General features: G+C 33.8%; 2 protein-coding genes across 5 annotated transcripts; one reads left to right on the top strand and one right to left on the bottom strand.

Moving 5' to 3' along the window:
* Nucleotides 1-149: 149 nt before the first annotated feature.
* On the bottom strand, nucleotides 150-9,441 carry LOC123675986 (receptor expression-enhancing protein 1). Of its 4 annotated transcripts, none has more exons than XM_045611598.1 (8): nucleotides 9,265-9,441; nucleotides 6,108-6,180; nucleotides 5,960-6,036; nucleotides 5,782-5,902; nucleotides 5,184-5,285; nucleotides 3,689-4,063; nucleotides 2,230-3,126; nucleotides 150-1,559 (listed from the first exon to the last, which is right to left on the bottom strand). In XM_045611598.1, the coding sequence occupies exons 1-7, from the start codon at nucleotides 9,294-9,296 to the stop codon at nucleotides 2,284-2,286; spliced, it is 1,623 nt and encodes a 540-aa protein (XP_045467554.1). In that variant the 5' UTR covers nucleotides 9,297-9,441; the 3' UTR covers nucleotides 150-1,559; nucleotides 2,230-2,283. The 4 variants fall into 4 exon arrangements, with proteins under 4 accessions (XP_045467554.1, XP_045467555.1, XP_045467556.1 ...); XM_045611599.1 differs by having other exon boundaries at nucleotides 2,625-3,126; XM_045611600.1 differs by having other exon boundaries at nucleotides 3,024-3,126.
* A 1,281-nt stretch (nucleotides 9,442-10,722) lies between these two features.
* Nucleotides 10,723-21,120, top strand: LOC123675984 (modular serine protease-like). The gene is made up of 12 exons (XM_045611595.1): nucleotides 10,723-11,191; nucleotides 11,245-11,332; nucleotides 12,427-12,531; nucleotides 12,623-12,760; nucleotides 13,593-13,949; nucleotides 14,991-15,205; nucleotides 15,461-15,661; nucleotides 17,936-18,097; nucleotides 18,788-18,909; nucleotides 19,070-19,246; nucleotides 19,316-19,478; nucleotides 20,696-21,120. The coding sequence occupies exons 1-12, from the start codon at nucleotides 11,146-11,148 to the stop codon at nucleotides 20,908-20,910; spliced, it is 1,989 nt and encodes a 662-aa protein (XP_045467551.1). The 5' UTR covers nucleotides 10,723-11,145; the 3' UTR covers nucleotides 20,911-21,120.
* The last annotated feature ends 522 nt before the right edge of the window (nucleotides 21,121-21,642 follow it).

Raw genomic sequence — 21,642 nt, 5'->3', positions numbered from 1 at the left:
GTTGTTTGGACAAATAATTCAAATTTCGATCAATTATTCTTCTTCGTAATACTTGAAAAATAATTCGATTTGATCGTCAATCATGCACACAATTATATTCTGAAATCTTTTTTTTCTGGGGTATTAAATGAATAGTGAGAATTCCATGCTTAGATTTCATAAAAGATATATTTTATAATGAATACAAACTATACGACTAGACAAAAATACAAAATATCAAAGATACTAACTAAAACTGTTTGGAAGAAATTTTCAAAAAATTAAGATCATTCATTATCAAATGAAATATAAGAGAGGATAGTAATCTACTTAGATCAGCTAAATATTTGAGCTTTTTTAACACCTAACATTATCTCACATTCAAACAATCAGTACTTTTTATCTATCGAAAAAATTCGATTAATAAGCATTCAATCTGAATTGTACAACAAAGTGAGAAAAACATCTAATAAATATTTTATAACAAAATTTTATTGATTGATTCTCTTTTGAATTCAAAAGCTCATTAATTAATGTAATGAACATTGAATTTATCAAGTCAAGGAAATTGATGATTTATTATAAACCTCAAAAAAGGAAGTTAGATTACAATTATCACAAATGGGAAAATTGATAATGGAATTAGATTTTCCCATAAATCAAACAGTTCTATTCTCACTACGAAAGAATTCAAAGCTAAAGAAAAACAGGAACATTGCTCAACATAAAGCCTAATAATTCAATATCATTAATCTCCTTGTTAATAGACAAATGAGGCAATTAGATAAAAATTTTATGGTCGTGATGTGAATTGAAAGTAAGTATTCTTACAATCGATTCAAGAATGCATAAGTAGAGAAAATCCATGATTGAATAAAATTGATTTGAACCCATCATGACAGATTTCAATGTAATGACTAGAGAAACACCTAATACTTATGCATTTCTCAATCGTATAAACATTCCATATAGTAACACACTTAGAATAATATATGTTCAATCTAAACCATTAATAAATTCCACAAGATCACATACCTAAAATCTTTCGTAGGAAAGCTTAAGCTCAAGTTCATTAGGTAACTTCTTCACTGTTATAATCGATAGATTAACAAAGCTAAATACAGGTAAGTACTGTTAGATTTGTCCTATTTCATTTAGATTGTTTTAGAGATCATACACAGGACTAAACATTTGCCAAGTTTGGACAGATGAAATTAAGGCTTCAAATCAAATTGAATAGCTCAGGAATAAACAATCTGATCACATGATCAGAGCACCACAAGGATGTACTTCTTTCAAGTCAAACATAAAAGATAATTCATATAGAACTACATAATCGATAAAGTTTTTAGTTAGACCAATCAGTGAATAAATAGTTGTATATAAAATAAAATCACACAATATTATATTTATAGTTAGTAAAAGGCGAAAATAGTAAAGAAATGTGCTAATAGCAAATCACTTCAAGTAAATGACTAAAGCAATAATAAATTAAACACTCTAACAATTACATCTGAGACCTAAACAGTTTTCTTCTTTGTAGTCTTCTTAATTCTTGGTAATGTGGCACTTATTATTTCCTGTAAAGAAAGTAAGTAGAAAATTAGTTATTGAAAAATTAATCGATAAATACAAAAATCGAACAATAGCAATAAATTATTAAAAATAATTAATTCAGAAATCAAATAGGTTACTGGTAGGTAAGTTTTTCTCATAAGCTATTGAAAATGATCAACTAAAATAGTCTTCGTGACTTCAAATGAAAATAACATGTTTTTCAATATGATAATATTTTTTGACATTTCTTATGTCATTCGTGTTCAGTAGGTTAGGTTAGCACTGATTTCGATAAAACAATTTATGAACGTTGTTGAAGTGTGTATCTTTCCATGATCGAATGACATTACCTACTAAACACAAATGACATAAGAAATGTCAAAAAATAATACAATGTTGACTTTGACACTTATACCGAACTTCAAAAAAATTGGATAAGTTCAACGCTATATATTGAGGTACCGGGAATTTCAGTTTAACAATATTCTGGAAGTACTAAATATTGCTGAAAATTAAAAATGGTATTGTTTTCTTTTATTATTTGATATCCTCTCTCAGTTGGAAGATAACTGACTTATTATGTTAAACAACTAAAGCAAAAGTAATGCATTGACCAATACAATTTATTAGTACCAACAAACCACAATTCAAAACAGGTCGTTATTGAAGCAACAAAACAGGAAAGACTATTACTTGAAAACTCAGTGCTCTTTCGATCGAATATACTCAAAAACATTCTTCAACAGTCTACTTATTACCACCCAAGTGGAAGCTTTTGGATCTTAGAAGATTGATACACATTCGTCCTCTTGTTGTCTTTGATGTAGTATTTTTTTGGGAATGTGTTGTTACACTAGAAATATTCAAATGAGCCTGACTTGTAGATGGCAAAAGCAATTTTTTATCAACCAATGCAGGACAAGAGGATTGGAGCTCCATCTTTGTTTTATCGTTTCTGTCTAAGTTTCTCAGAGAAGAATCTGTCGTTACTTTTATATTGGAAGCAGTATTGAAAGCTATTTTAGGGGAGGTGAAGTATTGTTTATTCCTCCTTCTAAACTTGGGAGATTGCAAAAATATTTCCTTACATTTGTCAGCATCGCCTGGTGTTGTAGTTTTGATTATTCCAGGTTTTAATATCAATGTACCTTTGATTGTTCCTTCAGAACTGTCTGGACTCTTGGTTTGTTCTGTGGGCGGCTTTGGTGCAACTTTTTTATTATATTTTCCACCTCTACAAACAGGTTTTTCTGTGATTTTAACATTGTCTTCTTTCTCACCTACTAACAGATTATATTTTTCCATGTTTTCTCTGAATTTATCCACTCTATCATCGGTGGAAGTTTTAGGTAGGGATAGATTATTTTCCATATCTTTTACTTCGATATTCTGGCATGCTGTTAAAATGTCTGGACAAGAATTATTATTATGAATGTCTACTTTAGGGTCATGCAACTTATCCGATGAATCGTAGAACTCGTTCTCACTTGATGACTCGGTTTTACTATGTTTCAGCTTTTTGATTTCCTGGTTCTTGTTATTGGGAAAAATGATGTTTGTTTCAAAAATCTCGCTATCGTCTTCACTTACCTTTAAAAACGAAAAGCTAATGATATTATTCTGTTAACCCCTTATTACACCATGTCTTTTTGTGTTTATTTTGAAGTCTATTTCTGGGCTGAATTTCTCTGCAAACCTTGAAGTTATGTTTCGATCATGAATCTGAATCAAATATGCTTACTTATAACTATTGTGGACAATGCCCTTACTTTAGTTAACATGTCAAACAGATAAAAAATTGTATTGGCCAACCTGATATTTTGACATTTCAAGTGTGAATTTCATAACACTCAGGTGTCAAAAATAGGCTTGAAGGCATGCACATTTCAAGTGTGGACTATCAGGCTCAGAAATAGACAGAAAACAGTCTTGTGTAATAAGGGTTTTATGAAACATCAATTTTTCTATCAATAATTTTTATGAAAAATTGATAAATACTTTCATTACAATATTTTTAACTGGTTGAATTGATTCAATAATAAGGTAACAATCATTGAAAAAATGTTTACTATAATAAATACGATTTGGATAAAATTCTAAACTGATACTACAAACTTTTATGATGAGGATAGGCACCAATGCTGAAACTTACTTCGCCATCCGACGCTCTTTTAGGAATAGTAGTTGATCTTGTAACCCTGGTAGATTTAGATCGAGCCAAAGATCCACTAGTTGATGATACTCCAGGTCTAGGCTGTATCTTGACCGACTGAGCCATACTAAGAGCCTCTCCACTGGAGTAGCCTGAACTAAGATCGTCGATCGACTGTACATGTGCAACTTGTTGAGATCTCACGTCTATCTCTGGAAAATACAAAGACGACGTGGCTGAAGATCTATGGGGGCTCCTTCTTCTTATCAAACGAGCTGGGACAATATCAGTCTCCTCTTGACTGTGATCAGTCTCATCATTCAAATCGCTGAGGCTGTAACTTTTACGGAGCTGGTTGACAAGGCCTCCACCGCTCTATAAATCAGATGAAAAAGATAAATATTGTAATAAGCGAATATGAAAGATTTAATTTGAAACTTTTTGGAAGACTTTATTTAACTTACTTGGGAATGATTCCTGAGAATGAATCAGTAACACTAGCTTTTTGGGTATTTAGTAGTTTTTTGCTTATTAAAAATGTGTCAAGTTAATTTGGATTTTGATGTATTTCGTTATATTATTAGTTAATTCTGTTTGAAGTTAGAATGATGATGAAAACAATAAAATCATTACCATCAAGATACACAATAACTTTCACCATCAGGAGTTTTTTATTCCAAGGGGATAGTGTGCTAATAAGCTAGCATTGAATGTAAATTTTTGGTTTTTTAAACCAAACAGAGTTTCTGCTAAGCTTGCTGTGCAAAATGAAGCTATTAATATAAATTAACCAAACACCTAAAGCAAAAACAAATAGTTCAAATAATATCAGCAAAAAAAAAACAAACAAATAAAATTCGAAAAATTTAATCACAAAAAACATAAATTCAAGATCACTAAAACATGATGTTCAAAATTACACAGCACCAAAGATATTAAATTATCAGTCATAAATCTCTTCCGTTTTTGTTTTTCTAGTGGTTTTTCTTGGAATTCTTTTAACTCTTTTTCTTTCTTTTGGTATAATTTCAACTTCCGTTTCTTCACTCTCAGAGACATTTTGATTTGGTAGGTCAAAATTCGAGCTACTCGGGCTGGGGCCATCAACATGTTTCAAAGCTGCACTTGTAAGTACATCAATGTTCTGCAAGTTTGTTTTTGAAAATCAAAACAGTCGATCGATAAATTTTTAGAAATTTATCATGTAAAATTCACTGTTTCCCTATACATTCTGAACTATAGAAAACAAAGAATCTAAACCGAAGCTGATTAAATATCAAAGAGGTCCAAGATCTCTTCATAAATTGAATTTGAACTGAATAATTAGGGTAAAAAGCCAGTCAATAAAATTAATCAATATTAATGTGTTAAATACAGCATGCAAGAGCAGTGTGCAGAAGCAATGAATTTTAAAATATGATAAATTTCTCATTAAAAAATCAAAGTTAACTGTGTGGAAAATAAAATAATGAGGAACTTATGCACTTTTTCTTACCTTTATTGCTGTCTGCATGAGTACTGTGACACCCTTCTGGCCTATGTCCAAAACTTGCTTGTAGCTTTGTTCTTTCGCTTTTGAAATATATTCATCTATTTCCTGCAAAAAATATGTTTTTGTTATTATGGATAACACTATTCATGAAGAAGATTGAAATAATTGCATTCGATCAAAATATCTCTCCAAATACCAAGTCAGTGCTTTTCATTTTTTAAATAGATAATCTGATTATTTTAAAATGCTCATTCAAAATAAATACAGTTCGAATAATTTTTGTCCAACGTAGTATTTACAGTTGAGATTTTTTTGGCCATTAATTACATTCAGATTAAACTGGGCGTCAATATTATGACATCATTGCAAATAAAAGCTTATTACTTCGCTGTCACACTCTACTAAACGCTAAAAGTGGGTTAATCATGTCTTTATGTTCATCGAAGTGGAATAATTTGAAATTTGAATGAACATTTAAATGTGAAACAATGCATATTTCATTAGGAAAATTAGATACTAATAGAGCAATTCATACAGAAAATATATATTTGACTTAAATATTATAATTAATGATTATCTTTTTATGAGGACATCGACATACCTGCTCCTTACTGCTGAGCATCGGATGTACAAATTTTCTATATAAAATACTGGATCCTTTTGTGGCTGGCGATAATAACCAGATAACAGTGATAATTTTTATTTCATAGTAAAACGGAAACCTGAAAAGAAAAATTAATAAGACTATGATCTTTTAAAACGGTAAACTTTCAACTTACCAACTGAGGAAAACATCAGTAAAGGTTTCTGCAGTGGTGAAGAGAGCGAATACAATCCAATACATCATCCATTTAACCTGAATAAGTTTTGGTTAGCAAAAAAATCATTTCAGAGGGTTAAATTAATAATAATAAAATTGATGCTTACATATTCTTTAACGTTCTTTGTTTTGACGGCCTTGTAGGAAGCATATGCGGGGTATAAAGTGCCAAATAATAGTCTGAAATAAGAAGATACAATGGATTCAAATATTCAACTAAGGGTCTGTTTTAAATTAAGCATTGTCAATGGAATTATGAGTATTCTTTTATATTGAATAGCTGTCGTCTTTTGACATTTGACAAGTAAAAACTACTCCATTAGTAAAAATGGAACGATAAACGCTTCAATAGCGATGATTGAAATTGTTAAAATTCACTAAAAAAATGTGCAGTCACAGTTCACAAATCTTTTGGGTCGTCGTGAAGCACTTTCTTGGCTGAAAATAGTAAAACTGGTTGAGTAATTTGAGCTGTTGGGTCAAGTTGGTGATGTGAAGAATAGAAACTGTGTGCGTCGCTGAAGAACTGTGAATATTGAAGTAGTAACGGTTAGTGTTGAAAACCCAGGTTTGTCGATTCCTCGCCGATCTTGGGATTTAGGCTGTATACAAACAACATTACATTTTGCACAAAGATTTAGGTCTTAAGGCTTTTAAAATTCAGTTAACTTAAGAACTCAAGCAGGTCCATCACCAGTATTGTCGTATCTTTGCTGATTGGGTCCTTGAAATGTATCAAAATGATCCGAATTTTCATCGAAAAATCATCTTCAGTGATTAGGACCATTTTCACCTTGAAGGCTACCTTAATGAGCAGAATTGTCGAATTTGGGATTTGAAAAGTCCAAGGATTATCATTAAAAAGCTTCTCCATCCTCAACATGTGAGGTTTTTGGGCTGGTGGTATGATTGGACCTTACTCATTCTAAAATGAGGCTGATGTAACTGGCGAGGTGAATGGATTGCGCTATCGAGCTATGATTAATGATTTTTATGGCCGAAATTGAGAGATATCGATGTGTACGAAGTTTTCAACAAGACGGTGCCACACAAGCAATGAAACATTCCGTGTTATGTCCCGAAGAGGTGATCACAATTGGCCACCGAGATCTTGTGATTTAACACCTTTAGACTTTTTCTTTGGGGCCACGTGAAAGACAAGGTCTATGTCAATGCTGCTCCATAATCGATTCAAAACTTCAAAAACTTTAAAGATGCAATTCGTGGAAGTTATTGAGGACATACTGCCGCAAATGTGCAAATCGGCCATGGAAATTTTCATGAAAAAGATATGGTGCTGGAAACGTATCCGTAGCGACCATTTGGCTGATATAGTTTTCCATCGTTAATGGCATTAAATAAACATCCATTGATTTAAAACATACTAGGTTTTTTCTTTAAATCGAAACGAAAAATTTGATGTGGGAATTTAGATAAGATAGGAAATGGTTCCACAGGAATATACGAAAAGGGTTAAAAGACCGAAAATAACGTATTGTAGATAGCTGCAGTTTAGGGGCGAAGCCTATGGACATACCCATTGGCAGAGTATCATTTTGGAACAATATTTGTTTGACTCTCTTCGACTGTTCAAACCCAGTCCTAAAATCCCACATGACCTTTACCAACTGCGTCAGGATTGTCAGGACATATCCTACAGAAAGAGGCATCAGAGTCACCCATGGATCGAGACAAAAGCGCATCGGGTGACATTTGTTAAAAGGCCACGGTGCATCGACACTAGTAGGTGGCAATTTTTCAATCTAACCATCGGCCTAGGCAATTTGTGACAGCGATATTTTGATCACGCAGCTTCAGACATCACGAAATCTATTAATAAATAACGTGGAGACGTGGCTATGTAACATTTCTGGACCGACAGGATCATTAGAGAACTCCGAATTACCAGAGTTATAGGTTTTCCGCATACACCCAAAGAAAAACAGACATGTCCTCTCCTGACAGACCGGAAATAAGAGTTACATTTTATTGGAACGGTCATCGTCTTGTGATCTATATATAGGACGCGCATACAGCGGTGAAGAACAGGAGGAAATGACGGAAATAGCTGGACTGGAAATCATCCTTTGCATACTAATAGATGGAGAAGACGTGACAGCTCAATACTATCCAAAATGCTCAGTTAAAATGTAGACGATTAATGGGAATAAACCTTTAAGAATGCTGCTTTTCTTTCCGATAAAAATTACCCGTTTTCGTTTGCCTATCTGACAACACTGTCAGGTAGAGCGCCATCTGTTGATTAGACTCATTGTTCTTTTAAAATCCATGCGATTTCGAGTAAAAACAAAAACACGACATTAATTATATCTTTGGCAAGAATTCCCTCAACAAAAACATACCTAAAATCGAATTTTCGAGTCGTGTATTGATATTTCAAACTAGATAAAAAAATAATAAAAACTTATCTATAAACTTTCTAACTTTTATCACCTTGTAGGTTACACTTCATGGTAATTGAATTCTGAAGGTTCTTTCTTATTGATTTTGAGCCTACTCTTCTTGAGGTACCAGTTTCAATGCAGAAAACTCGATCGCATGTTACTTCCAAATATAGAAAATTGACCATCAAAGTAGGATAAGTGAGTCATGAACAGTTAGCAGAAGTTTTGAATATTCTTTCTTTGTATTGAATTGAATATAAACAAAACTATTGCAAATATGGGGAAGAACATAATTTAAAATTGGAATAATACCTATAACAGTTAATATTTAGAATCCTAAGATCTAATGTATACAAGATTGATCCACGTGTTTTAAATAAAATAACGTTGAACAAACGATTAACTTGAAATTTTCAAATATAAAATTTTCCTTCAATCCTTTGTACCCAACTATCAACAACTATTCTAAAATTGCAATGACACCTAATTACACGACAATTATATTCAATGTAAATATTCAATATAAATAGAGTGAACATCGCTTCCTGAAAAAACTATTGACAAACCGTTGAATTCAAAATTCAAGGCTCTTTCTTTGTTTTATACCCTGAAATAGTGTGCTAGTATATTTTAGTATCTTTCATTAAGGAAAAAAAAATATAAATTATTTGGACAGATGAGCAATTGAAAATATGAATAATTTGAACGATGAATAATGAGATGTGATAGAGTTAAGTGCATTTCAATAATATTCTTTGTCTCACAAGGAAGTAAACAAAAAATTTAAAAATGTTTAACTTTCAGTTTCAAATGTCAAATTGATAACGAAGGTAATAAAAGGAGATCAATGGGGACTTACATGACTAATCTGGAGATTATTGACGATATCATCTCGAATGTTTGAAATCAACTTTACTAAGAAATAAAAGATCACAAGCTAAAAGGGTGTTTGCATTTCATGACATTTATTTTCATCTGGCAGCAGCTGTACCACAACCGTAGTTGCGGCCATCTTCACTATTTTGTTTATGCTTTTTCTCTCTTTTTTACGATGTTGCCATTGGTTCTGTCATTTTTCCCTAAGCAAATATTAAAATGTAATTTTTTTAATGATAACATTTTGAACAGAGAAAAATATAGAGATAAGAAAGTTCTTCATTCGAAGTGAATGTTTTTGCTTGAATTTTCCGTTGATTATCAGTAATGATTGCGTCTCAATATTATTGTCCGGAAAATATTCACAACCTGACAACCCTGGAAATTGCGTTCATAGAAGTGTCGTAATTTAAGGTTTTTCTTGGATATATTTTGGTCATAGTCGAATAACACTTTTTCCGTAATGTTATAAAACTCATGATTTTTTTGAATTTCAATGATAAATAATTGGTTGCATATAAAAATTAATTACGTAGTATTTTTGGTTCAATTATGCTTAAGGTTTATGTGATCACTTTTGTCAACGCCATTTTTATTTTTGTTAAACCAAACTAAATATAATTCAACCCACTGAATGTTAATTTCTGAAGATCTTTGTTGTCGAAACTGGATTAATATGAATGAAGATTTCGTGGGATTTCTGCGGTTACTTCAACACAACATTTAAGTTGAAAAAACAGGAAAATATCATACTAGAATTGATTCAATGATATCACATCGTTTTCGCTATTTCATCGCTATTTCGGAGGTGTAATTCAATTAGAAGTCATAAAAATTTGCCCAACTATAATAAAATAATAATATCACAGAGAAAAGTAATTTTGAACTTTCTCATTTAGGCTATTTGGTGAATGCGCTAAAAGGGACATGTGTGTATCATTGAAATTTTTCATTTGTGGCGAAATTTCCAGCAAAATTTTTGAATAAATTTTTTTGCAGGAGGTTTTACAATCATTTGCAGTCCTCTCCTGACATTATAGTGAGCTACCATTAGCAAGTTGGCCTCCCTTATAATAAATTGGTGGATGCGCTCAGAAAATCTACGGAGTTGAGTATTTTTTGTAAATATCAGCTGATGTTGAGGGAGTTATTGTAGTTCTTTCTTATTATTATTCTTCAAAATGTTGAGTTCACTTTGGAATTTCCCATGTTAGGGATAATTTTGCTCATTTGAGCTCTCAAACTATTAGTGTCACTTCTGTGATTTCATATTTTGTTTTAAAGATATAATCTGTTTTCAATGCAGAATCAAGCAGTCCGTGGCTAATATTTTAATATATTATTATTAAATTTTTAATTATCCATTATAACTGTTATTATATTACTAAACCTGAAATGATGCGAATCAATATAAAATCCAAGGAAATTATTTGCTCATAGTAAAACTATTCCGGATATGAGTAGGTATCCGTGCTTTTTAATTACCGCTCTCAGATCCTGTTTTTCCCAATCTCGACCGATAATGACAATAACCTAAGGATTTTTTTCAAGATAAGGTTCCAATAAACCACCAATTTGACGTAGGTATGCTTAAGCAATTTACCAACCGACGAATAAAAACTGTGATTTGAAAAATTGGCAGCAATCTAATCTGCGGGATTTCCAGTGCTCGCTAAACCCGATCTCAAGAAATTATAAATTTACATTGAGGAACGGATTCAGCAGTAAATAATAACCTGATGCTACAACATTGACCTCTACATAGCTAGCGCTTCTTTGACTCTGTTTATGTTGATATTTTGTAGTGATAATGTTTAATTACAACATGACACGTAGTTGATAGTGATTGTGTGAATTTGGTGAGATGTGGACCGGTTCAAATTTGGCGATTTGTTGTTTCTTCATCTGGAGTAAGTGAAATCAAAGAGTGACCTACCTATTCATGTAAAAAAGTATTTCGCAGGTGCTTTCAATGGATGTTCGGACTGTATCACCATTAATTTGACAAGGTCAGAACTAGCCCGACAACGACGTCAAACTGATTGCGATGGGTGAGTAAATTTGAATTTAGTACAATTACCGCAATTTTATATTGCATTATTATTGGTTAGGATGTGGCAAAGATAGTCCGTTTTTCAAAAGGTTGAAGGTTTTAGTGTTTTATAGTTCATTTTCATGATTTGTAAGGGAAATTCCCAGAATGTTTGATAACTTGCTTGAAGTGTTCACAAAATGCATATCTGGTAATCGTAAAATATCTAATTGTTTTGAGTTAGGTACCTACTATCACATTTGTTTCAAATGCCTTATTTCTTTAAATTCTTAAATCTTGATCTGATACTGTTTTGGTATCAAAATAATAATTATCAATTAAGTTCTGTAGTGAATTCATGAAAAATAATTTATATTTAAGTTTTGTTACAGGGTGTTCCTAAATTAAAGTCTTTTTATATATATGGTCCACAAACGCTTTGTTTTGAGATACAGGGTTGATTTTTTCAAGTTCTTCTCTCCTAGTATCACCCGTTCATAAGATATGCAACTTAAATTTGGCATATATATTCCAGATATGTTAGTTTTGAATGCAAATCAACAGGGTGATATTTTTTCTGGAACAGTGCCCGCTTCTTTCCTCTAGAATTTTTTTTTTTGTGGACCACTGGAAGTTTGAAAAAATGTCCTAAGAAACTTTGGTTCAGTAGTAAGCTTTTTGGTTTCTTGCAGTTTTGTCGCATCTGCCACCGATTTAGAGAAAAAAAATTGAAGAATTCTCTAGTTATCTTCAGGAAAATCCAAATTATTAAAAAGATCCAGTTAATAATCAACAACAAATTACCTATAAGTTTTGGTACTTATTTACCCAATCTGTAGTGAAGATAAATAAAGATTCCATAAAATGGTATAATCAAAAAAGTAGGATTACAAAGAGTTTGCGGCCCATATTGATAGGTTTTTTTAATTACCAAGGAATCACCCTCCAATTTAGGAACAGCCTGTATATGGAAATTTGTTATTTAAACATCGAAGAAACTGACATTGAACATTTTTCTGAAACTTTAAAGATTAAAGTAGGTCTCAAATTTTGTTGATAGGATATCTTCAATTTTTGAGATTATTCAAAAAATTAAATTTAATTCGTTTTCAGATTCCAGTGTAGAAATGGACAATGCGTGGACGAAGATGTGAAATGTGATGGAAGAGTAGACTGTGACGATGGAAGTGATGAAACAACACTTTGCAGAGATCTCATGTAAAATATTCTTCTCAGAAATTATTCTTTACGTGTATTTTCTCTATATTGATTGCTGGTTAATGAATACCTAAATGTTTGTATTTTTCAGGTGTCGTGGTAACATCTTTCGATGTCAATATGGAGCTTGCATTAGTAAAAAATTGGAATGTGATGGTAAAAAAGATTGCAGGGACGGATCAGACGAAACCAGCCCTAGATGTGGGAATGTCCTAAGGAATAAGTGCAAGTAGGTGAATAGACTAAAAAGCTGAATGATAGATCAAAAAGTAACACATATTTCACCACAAATCAAAAGAACAACTATAGTTCGGGTTGATAATTCAATTGGAAAAAAAAGTGAAATGATTAATTGAATTAGCTATTTTTACGTGTCTAGTTCATGAATAAAAAGAAATTGTTTGCATAAATAACATAAAAATTTTACCCTTTAAGGAGACTTCTTTTTCAAGTTGTTTATTTCATGGAAATAATTTGTAAAAAATAATGATTATTTTTTTGCAATTTTCATTCGAGAAACGAAAATTTTTAGATAAATCATTTAAATAATTCTAATTGCTTTCAATTAATACGGAGGTCTTTGAACATTCAATGAATCATCATTGAAATTTCTTGAAACTTTTTATTTGAATTCAATAAGTATTTGGGGAGACTTTCTCGAAACACATATGGTAGGGATTACGGTGTTTTGTCCCGAGATCGCTGATAGAGTCTTGAGTTAGGCAATCCAGCGATCTCTGCCTAAGACACCCCCTTCACACAATCGTGGAGAGGTGACTCTGCTGAAACGCGGAAACCCCCAAAAACCTGTCGAGGCCGAAGTAGAGTGTGGCCCATAACGCCACCTCTTGGGCAGACAGTCACTTCAGGTACTAAGATTGTGAAATAGCCCCATGGAGGATTATTATCAGCCTCAATTAGAAATTATTGGCAATGGAAGTTCCGAAAATTCAGACCTTTTTCCATCTTTAAGAAAAAATTCAACGTTCACACTTCACACATACGTATATCACATAAATAGGAAAAAAGTGTATAAGTTACAGTGTTTTTTTTTCTTTCAGTTCCACCGAATTCGAATGCAAAAACAAACAGTGCATAAATATAGACAACAAGTGTGATGGTACCCCCGACTGCACAGATTTGAGTGATGAGACTGAAGAAGCATGCTTGAAGTTAGCATGTCCCGGACATACGTTCAAGTGTAAATATGGCGCCTGTATATCGAGAAAGGGACGATGTAACGGCATAACAGAGTGTTTCGATGGATCAGACGAGAGTAAGGAGGAATGTGGAGATCTCTACATACCTATAGGTCCTAATCCGTTCACTCCAACACCCACACCAACACCTACACCAACACCAACACCGACTCCAACTCGTCCTTCTGGAAAACCAAGACCTCCAAATATTTTCACACCGTAAGTGGCTTCCATTTTTCTTCTACTTACACTCTCAATTAGGCAATACAGATATCTGTCATAAATAAAATTTTTAATTACGAATCCAAGAAGTGTCTTGGAAAGTGTCCAAGAAGTTGTCTATACGTTGAAAGAAACCTCAAAGGGGTGCATATTCCTACTACAACAGACAGCCATGCCACGCTGAAGTCCCTGGAATCATCCAGTCAGGAATCTCTATTAACATGGGAGTGCCGTAATACCATAAAGCAACTGGCCAGAGGCAATAAAGTAACTCTACTAGAGGTACAAGGGTATTGTGGTACTGAAGGAAATAAAAGAGTTGAAGAACTTGCGAAAAGAGCATCAAGGTTAACACCTGTTGGTCCTCAGTCTTTCTTGGGGCTTGGAAAAGACCAATATAAGGCAGCAGTCCAACAATAGGAGTGGGACAATAGAAAAATCCTCTGGAGAAATACTCCTGGCCTTGCTTAGACAATGAAGAAAGCTCTTGAAGCTGCCACGAGCTGAGCTTCAGTCAATAATGGAACTGCTGACTGGACACTGTTGGTGCAAATATCTTTTGTATCGCATTGGTGAGTCAGCAGATGAGATTTGCAGGCTCTGTGGAAAGGAGGTAGAAAGAGCAGATTACATGGTGGCAAATATCCGAAGTTGACTGGCCCAAAAACCACTCATATGGGAAAGTCAGTTCTCACGAAGTAACAGCCAAGGCTTCTAAGGATGTAATCGGTTTCTTTAACAGTATCGACAGCCTCCTTGTGTTTGTATGAATAGGTAGAACAAAGTATCCTTGTGGTCGCAGTTCCCGGAAGGCTATAACCAAGCCTTAACGACCACTATTGAATAATAATAATGATAGTAATTCGATCTTAAACTTGAATCTATAAAGACAAAATGTCTCTACATGGATGGTACTCCATTTTTATGCAGTTTGACGAGGTGTTCTTAGTTAATTTTTGATTTAATTTAAGAGTCAAAATTAGAACACTAAAATATCAAAAACAAGCAATCACAATGACAGAAATTTTAAATTTTCAGGGGAAGCTGTATCCTTCCTCCAAATATAGCTAATGGAAGTTGGGAAGTATCTAACGCAATATATGACTATCACGCTGGTGATTTAGTAGAAGCTGGCACTACTATAAACATCACGTGTGGAAGACGTTTCGTTGTCAGTGGTACAGAAAGTAACGTGGCGCTAAGTATATGCTTTCCAGGATTAGGTTGGTCGATAACTAATCCAAAATGTATACGTAAGTAGTTTATACTATTAAGGATTCTTAGGCCTTTGTGGAAAATCATCCTTAATTTTAAAGAAAGAGAAATTATAGAGAATATTCAAGTATATTCATAATTTGAGTTAAAATATACCAGAGGATTTAGGACTTTCAGGTAAACAAACCCCTAGCACTGACACATTCGTTCTTGGTGTGAAAAGTGTTTCCACTTGGGCCTAGAATCATGAAATACTCCAAAAGACCTTCTTTCACAACTTGCATCGTTTTCAGGGATCTGTCAGCCTTTGACAACCACTGGACCTACACGTGTAACATGTACAAATGACAAAATCGACATCAGTTGTAGAGCGCCCACTGATGGCACTACAGCGAAGTTCAGTTGTCCCCTGTATTACGAACTGTCTACTTACAATGATCTCAGATTTTGTACAGAAGGTTCATGGGATGAAGACGAACCGAAGTGTAAACCAGGTCAGCCAATTGTTATAAATTTGTTCATAAACATTAACATATTGCCTGGTAACTTCTCAACGCAGGTGGCTGAAGATTCCATATACTTCCCTGAAGATAAGATAGGGTAGTATGGGAATTTATTGGTTAGGACTAATATAGTAGTCAGCGTTTTATGATGGTCACAATACTTGTTTCCGACAGTCATATCAGTCCCTAGAATTTTGGCTGACTAGAGTCCGAGATATGCTCAAATGAAATTTATTATCTAGCGTCGATATGTGGGGTTAAAATTTATTTTGAATTTTAAGACTTTGCTGATAACAGAAGCCCTTTCATTTCTAAACTGACTATCTTTGTCCAACACTAGCAAGGTGTTTTTCCACTTACAGCTTTCCGAAAATGTGGATTTAGAAGAATCAACAATAAATAGAAAAAATGTTCAAAATATACTAAATATGCTTTTCTGAAAACTAAGCAAGGTTATGATCAGTATTTTGAACGAATTAAAATGTTATAAACAGTACCAAAATTGCTGAAACCAACACCAAACAAACCACTTCACGTTTACGACCACATTTGAGCACTAGTTAGCACATTCAGTAGGTAGTCCAAAAGGTGGTTTTGGACAGAGCAAAAAAACGATTCTAAAACAAACTTTTTTCAAATTATCATGAGGATGAAATATAGTTTCAGCTTTTCATTTTCACTATTGGAAAACTAGTCAAATTTTCACTCAGGATTAATGAATTACAACTATTTTACCTTTTACATAAAAATTATACCCACATCCTTTACTGCAACTACATTGACATGAAAATAATATCTGTGATATATTATAATGTTTTCTTAATATTATATATATGATGCACCCTTGTTACTTGTGCACCAAATACTTATTTGTTCCTTACTTGTGATTGAGTAAATTTTTTCATGATTTAAACATATTTTATCAGTTTGTATCAAACTTACCGGTACCTACATCATAAGGATTTCATGATGAATGTATAAGTAAGCAGATAAATAGCATATCACTCATTAAGTCCAGTTCCTAACCAGTAAAAGCAAATTCGACTGTCAACAGCAATCTTCAAGAGTAATATAAGTACTTCAACGCTCCTCTAACTTTTCAATACCTTCTTGTTTCCTTTCAAAATAGGCTTAAATCTGGAGCGAAATTTCCTTCCCTGAAGCAGCTTCCAATCGTTGTTGTCGATGACCTAGAGTCTGAATAACACTGTTCAAGACATTACTCTGCTTGCATAGTATTTTTTCCATGAAAAAGCAAGTTTTATGAACGTTTTATATATTATACACGAAACTCGTTTTTATCCATTTTTTCAAACAACAACAAATTTAGCGTCAATATCTCAATCCCGATCCAAATATATATGTTGACATGCTCTTTTGAAGTTTGGTACTACTGAGAAAAAAGCAGCAAAGCAGTGGCGTTGCCATCTGTGCACCAGGACCAGGACTTATTGAGTGACGTGAGGGGCTTTACATAATTATAATAAGGCTTTTGCATATTTAAGTGTACTTATTTGCTGCATAATATTTATTAGTATGGTTTCTTAAGGTATATATTTATTTTTTGTAATGATAATGAAATCTTTTGTATGTTTTCTTCTCCTATTAAGTATGGCTATTAAATATCCTGAATTTCATGGTGAATTTATCCTCATTTCATCCAATAACCGAAACTTCCTGAAGATATTCTGCCAGATTTCAATAAATTATCAAGTGATGACCAAGAGTTTCATTTTTGCATATTTTTTTTTTATCAATTGATCCTATTCACCGAAAGAGGATGTATGGTATATTGAACTAAAGCTTCCACTAAAACGATTATTCGATATGGCTTTTTGCTTGGCATACTCACAAACTAACCACTAATATAACCACTAATATAAAGCGTAGATACCTATTAGCAATAATATTATCTTCTCTATAGAAATATATAAATATTTTGGAATAAAAGATAGGATTTCCAAATTTTAATGAAAAAAAATTTTATTAATAATAAATTCATGTCGAAACAAAAAAAAACAAATTGATGCCAAGATAAAAAAACAAAGATTACTGGTTAAATCTAACCCAAAATAAAGTAAGTTAATGAGTACAAGATTATTGTGTCGTTTATATCTTGGCAATTTGGTCGATTCGATATTTTTTTATGTCATTTAAATGAAACTCAACGATATCTTTACGATATGAATCGATACAAACATCTCCCATAACTTTCTTCAGAGATATTTCCAATAGAGGCATTTCAATTGAAAAAATATTTTTCAGTGTGCGGTCAGAAGAGTGTGAATGTGAAGGAACTGATAATAGGCGGCAAAAAGGTGAGAAAAGGTTACTATCCTTGGTCAATTGCACTCTACAAACATGATGGAGAATCTTTTCAACACGTCTGTGGGGGTTCCCTTCTCAACGAAAGAGTTGTTGCTACAGGTGAAGAACCTTTTCAAGTTTTAGTAAAAGGTTTATTATTTCCATGTTTCCAAGTCAATATACAGATATAGGGACGTTTTTTATTACACGTAAATAATACAAGGGATATTGGTAATCCATACCAGAAATTTCAGCTTTCTAGGATTCCAAGTACCGAATTGATGAATGTTCAATTGAAGATATATATTATGCACAAAAAAGAAGTAAATCAATCGAAAACTGCTAGAGACAGGGACAAAATAGTTAATACATAAATAAAAAAGAGGCTTCGGCAAATCGAAAAAATTATATACAGGGTGTTCTATTTGAAATATTGAAGTTGTTGGTACTTTTTGATATAAACAGAAACACTGCAACGCTGAAAATATTTTAGGTCGATAGATCAGTGGTTCCCACACAAAAACCAAATTTTCAATAAAATCGTAACTTCTTTGTAAAAGACTAGGGTTCCACCGACCGTGGTCCACCCTGTATACCTTTTGAAGGTTGGGTTCACAGTTTTAAACCATTGAAATGAATTTTAAGACATTTGCTGTTATAGCATATTCGAATCGAAATAAAGTTCCTGATCAAATTAATTCATAAGTTAAAAAAAAATGAAATCATTCCTGAATTCATTGATTGATTATTGGAAATAATAAACCGAAAATTGAAGCAAATGATTCATTATCTAATTTCTTTTTCTTGTAGCTGCTCATTGCGTTACGGATATGAATGGAAAGAAAAGAGAGAAGACTCTTTACAGGGTGGCAGCAGGAAAGTACTATCGGGACTATTACAACCAAAATGATACTGACGCAGAATTCTCTGAGGTTTGTTACTATTTACCCTGGAGAACTAACATATTTTTACTAAAAACACTCGACGTGTTGTCACTTACTATTTTTGCTCTTCAGTAATGAATACCTATATTATACATACATATATATAGATAAATTTAGGTACTATTTCAATGTATTTGCTTCTTTGCAGATAGAAGAAATTTTTGTTGCTTCAAACTACAAGGCGTCAACATGGCAATATGTAGGAGACATAGCTCTTCTTGCACTCAAAGAACATTTCAACGCATCACTATTCATCCAAAGGATATGTGTGGATTGGGACCCTGAATCTTTATACGAGGGGAAACTACTTAACACAAAGGGTGTAGTGAGTATTTTAGGCATAACTAGTTCGATCGTATATCAAAGATATACTAACAGACAGAATCCTTTTCAGGTCACAGGTTGGGGATATACAGTGAGAGGTGCTAAGGAATCTGAAGTTTTGAAAGAAATATCTCTGCCATACATTGATTTCCAACAGTGCTATGATTCCACGCCTGAGGAATTCAAAACTTACGTGAGGGAGGACAAAATGTGCGCAGGATATTATGGTAGAGGTGAGAAACTCTAAAAATTCTTTTTTATTTGATGAGGCTTGCTCGGCCAATTTTATGTTGCGCTTTCTCTCTGTGATGATGAAACAACTGATTGAATCGTCAGTATGATCACTCAGTGGCCCCTGCCTTATACACCATCCACCTTCATATTGGAGCGCGGAGACTTTGGCGTGAAACGGTTGGGTTCTTCCTAGTTTGCGCAGCCTTCGGCGCCATCTCTCGTGCTAGCAAAGAGTCAAAACATTATATGAATCAATCATTGAGCTTAACTGAGATGAACATATTTGCAGATTAGAATAATGTTGTAGTCCATTGGCGGGGGCTCAGCCTTTCTTTTGTTCCAATACTCCGCTCAGTAAGTTCTGAGGAGATCTTTTATAGTATTGGAAAATCTGACAACCTACTTAGCCTTAGCTAGTACATCGTGATGGTTTAAAAATGAAGACATGCCTAGGTGTGTGGTTTTTAAGCCAGCCAGTACGTGTGTGTTTGAGTTTTTTTTTGAGACTCGCTTGAGTTGCCATTTTTTTCTAAAATTTTTTTTAGTAGGACAATGAGTACCAGGGCACTGTGGGGTTGAAGAGAATGAAAGAGCGGATGAACTTGCAAAAAGTGCATCAAGGTTAAGACCTGCTGGACCTGAGCCTTTCTGTGGGATAGGAAAAGCCCAATACAAAGCTACGGTCCAGCTATGGGAGTTGAACAGTAGGACAATCCACTGGACTAACACTCCTAGACTTGCTCAGGCAAAGAAATTCGTGACGATTTCACCTACCTACGCCAAAAAGCTCCTGAAGCTGTCGCGAACAGAGCTTCGGGTGATGGTGGGACTGCTGACGGGGCACTGTCGGTACAAACATCATTTGTTCCGTATAGGAAAGTCAGCAGACGAGATTTGAAGGCTCTGTGGATTGGAAGCAGAAACAGCTGAACACTTGTTATGCAAGTGTCCGGAGCTGGCTGGCCTAAGAACCATTCACATGGGTAAGCCGGTCCTGGATACCAGAGAGGTAACGGCCAAGGCCCCTAAGAAGGTTGTCAATTTTATTAACGTCGTTGACGACCTCCCTGGGTTTCTTTGAATGAGTAGGGTAGTGAACAAAAGATCTGCATGGTCGCAGTTCCCGGAAGGCTTACCGAACCAAAACGGCCCCAGTTCAAATAATAATAATTATAATAATAGTAGGACAAATTAAAAAAATTCATTATCATTTTAGGTATTGGAGTTTGCGAAGGAGACAGTGGAGGTGGCCTTGCTTTTCTAAATCCGGATGGTCCTAAAAGAAACCGTTTTTATTTGAGAGGTATCGTCAGCACTTCACCTCAAATAGATGGTAGTTGCGATGAGTTCAAATACGCATTTTTTACCAAGGTTTCCTCCTATATACGTTTTATATGGCCGATAGTACGACAATACAGAGACAGGAACTGAAGTTTTGCTCAAAAAACTAGGTTGGAGCTGCATTTTATATATTTATATTACCAGCGATGATATCGACAAATAATAGTGATATTTATTCTTGTCTACACTAAGTCGTACCTTACTAAAATAATTTTTTTAATTTTTTAAATGCCGAACAAATTTTTATTATTTAATGTTTTTTTTGTGTACAAAGAAGTGAGCATTAAACTGGAAAAAACCTATGAGTTTTTAGACTTACCTCGTTTTCAGGGACCCTATTGACATGTATGTATTTGATTCCAAGGTCTTTGATTTACTCATCGAGGCAGTACCCTCATAGAAAAAAACATATCTAATACACAAAAAGACCTAGAAACTTGAAATATGCAGGTAAGGTACAGATTAGGTTCGATAATAGGTATAATCCGACTAAGGGTTCCGTAAATATAGCCGTTCGAAATTTGGTTTGTGTGCGCTATCTTCTTCATTTGATATCTTTTGGAGGTCCAGGGTTTTTGGACGATGTAAGAAGACCTCAGCTGTGATGTAACCCTAGAGAAAAACCACACGTATCAAATCTGGAGAGCACGGAGGACGCTCCATATGTTCTTACAAAGAGATCATCTTTGGAAAGGCGTTTTGATGACCAGCAGCGCTTGCTTGCTGGAAACAGAAGTTCTCTGAATCATGCTCCGATTGCTTTTGAGATGAGGAATATCCTGATTGGATGATGTGGTTGCATAGAATGGCCACCAGGACTAC

Source organism: Harmonia axyridis, chromosome 3 (assembly GCF_914767665.1).
Source record: "Harmonia axyridis chromosome 3, icHarAxyr1.1, whole genome shotgun sequence".
Lineage (NCBI taxonomy): Eukaryota > Metazoa > Arthropoda > Insecta > Coleoptera > Coccinellidae > Harmonia > Harmonia axyridis.
The sequence above is the reverse complement of the archived record's forward strand: the minus strand, read 5'-3'. Positions and strand labels throughout refer to the sequence as shown.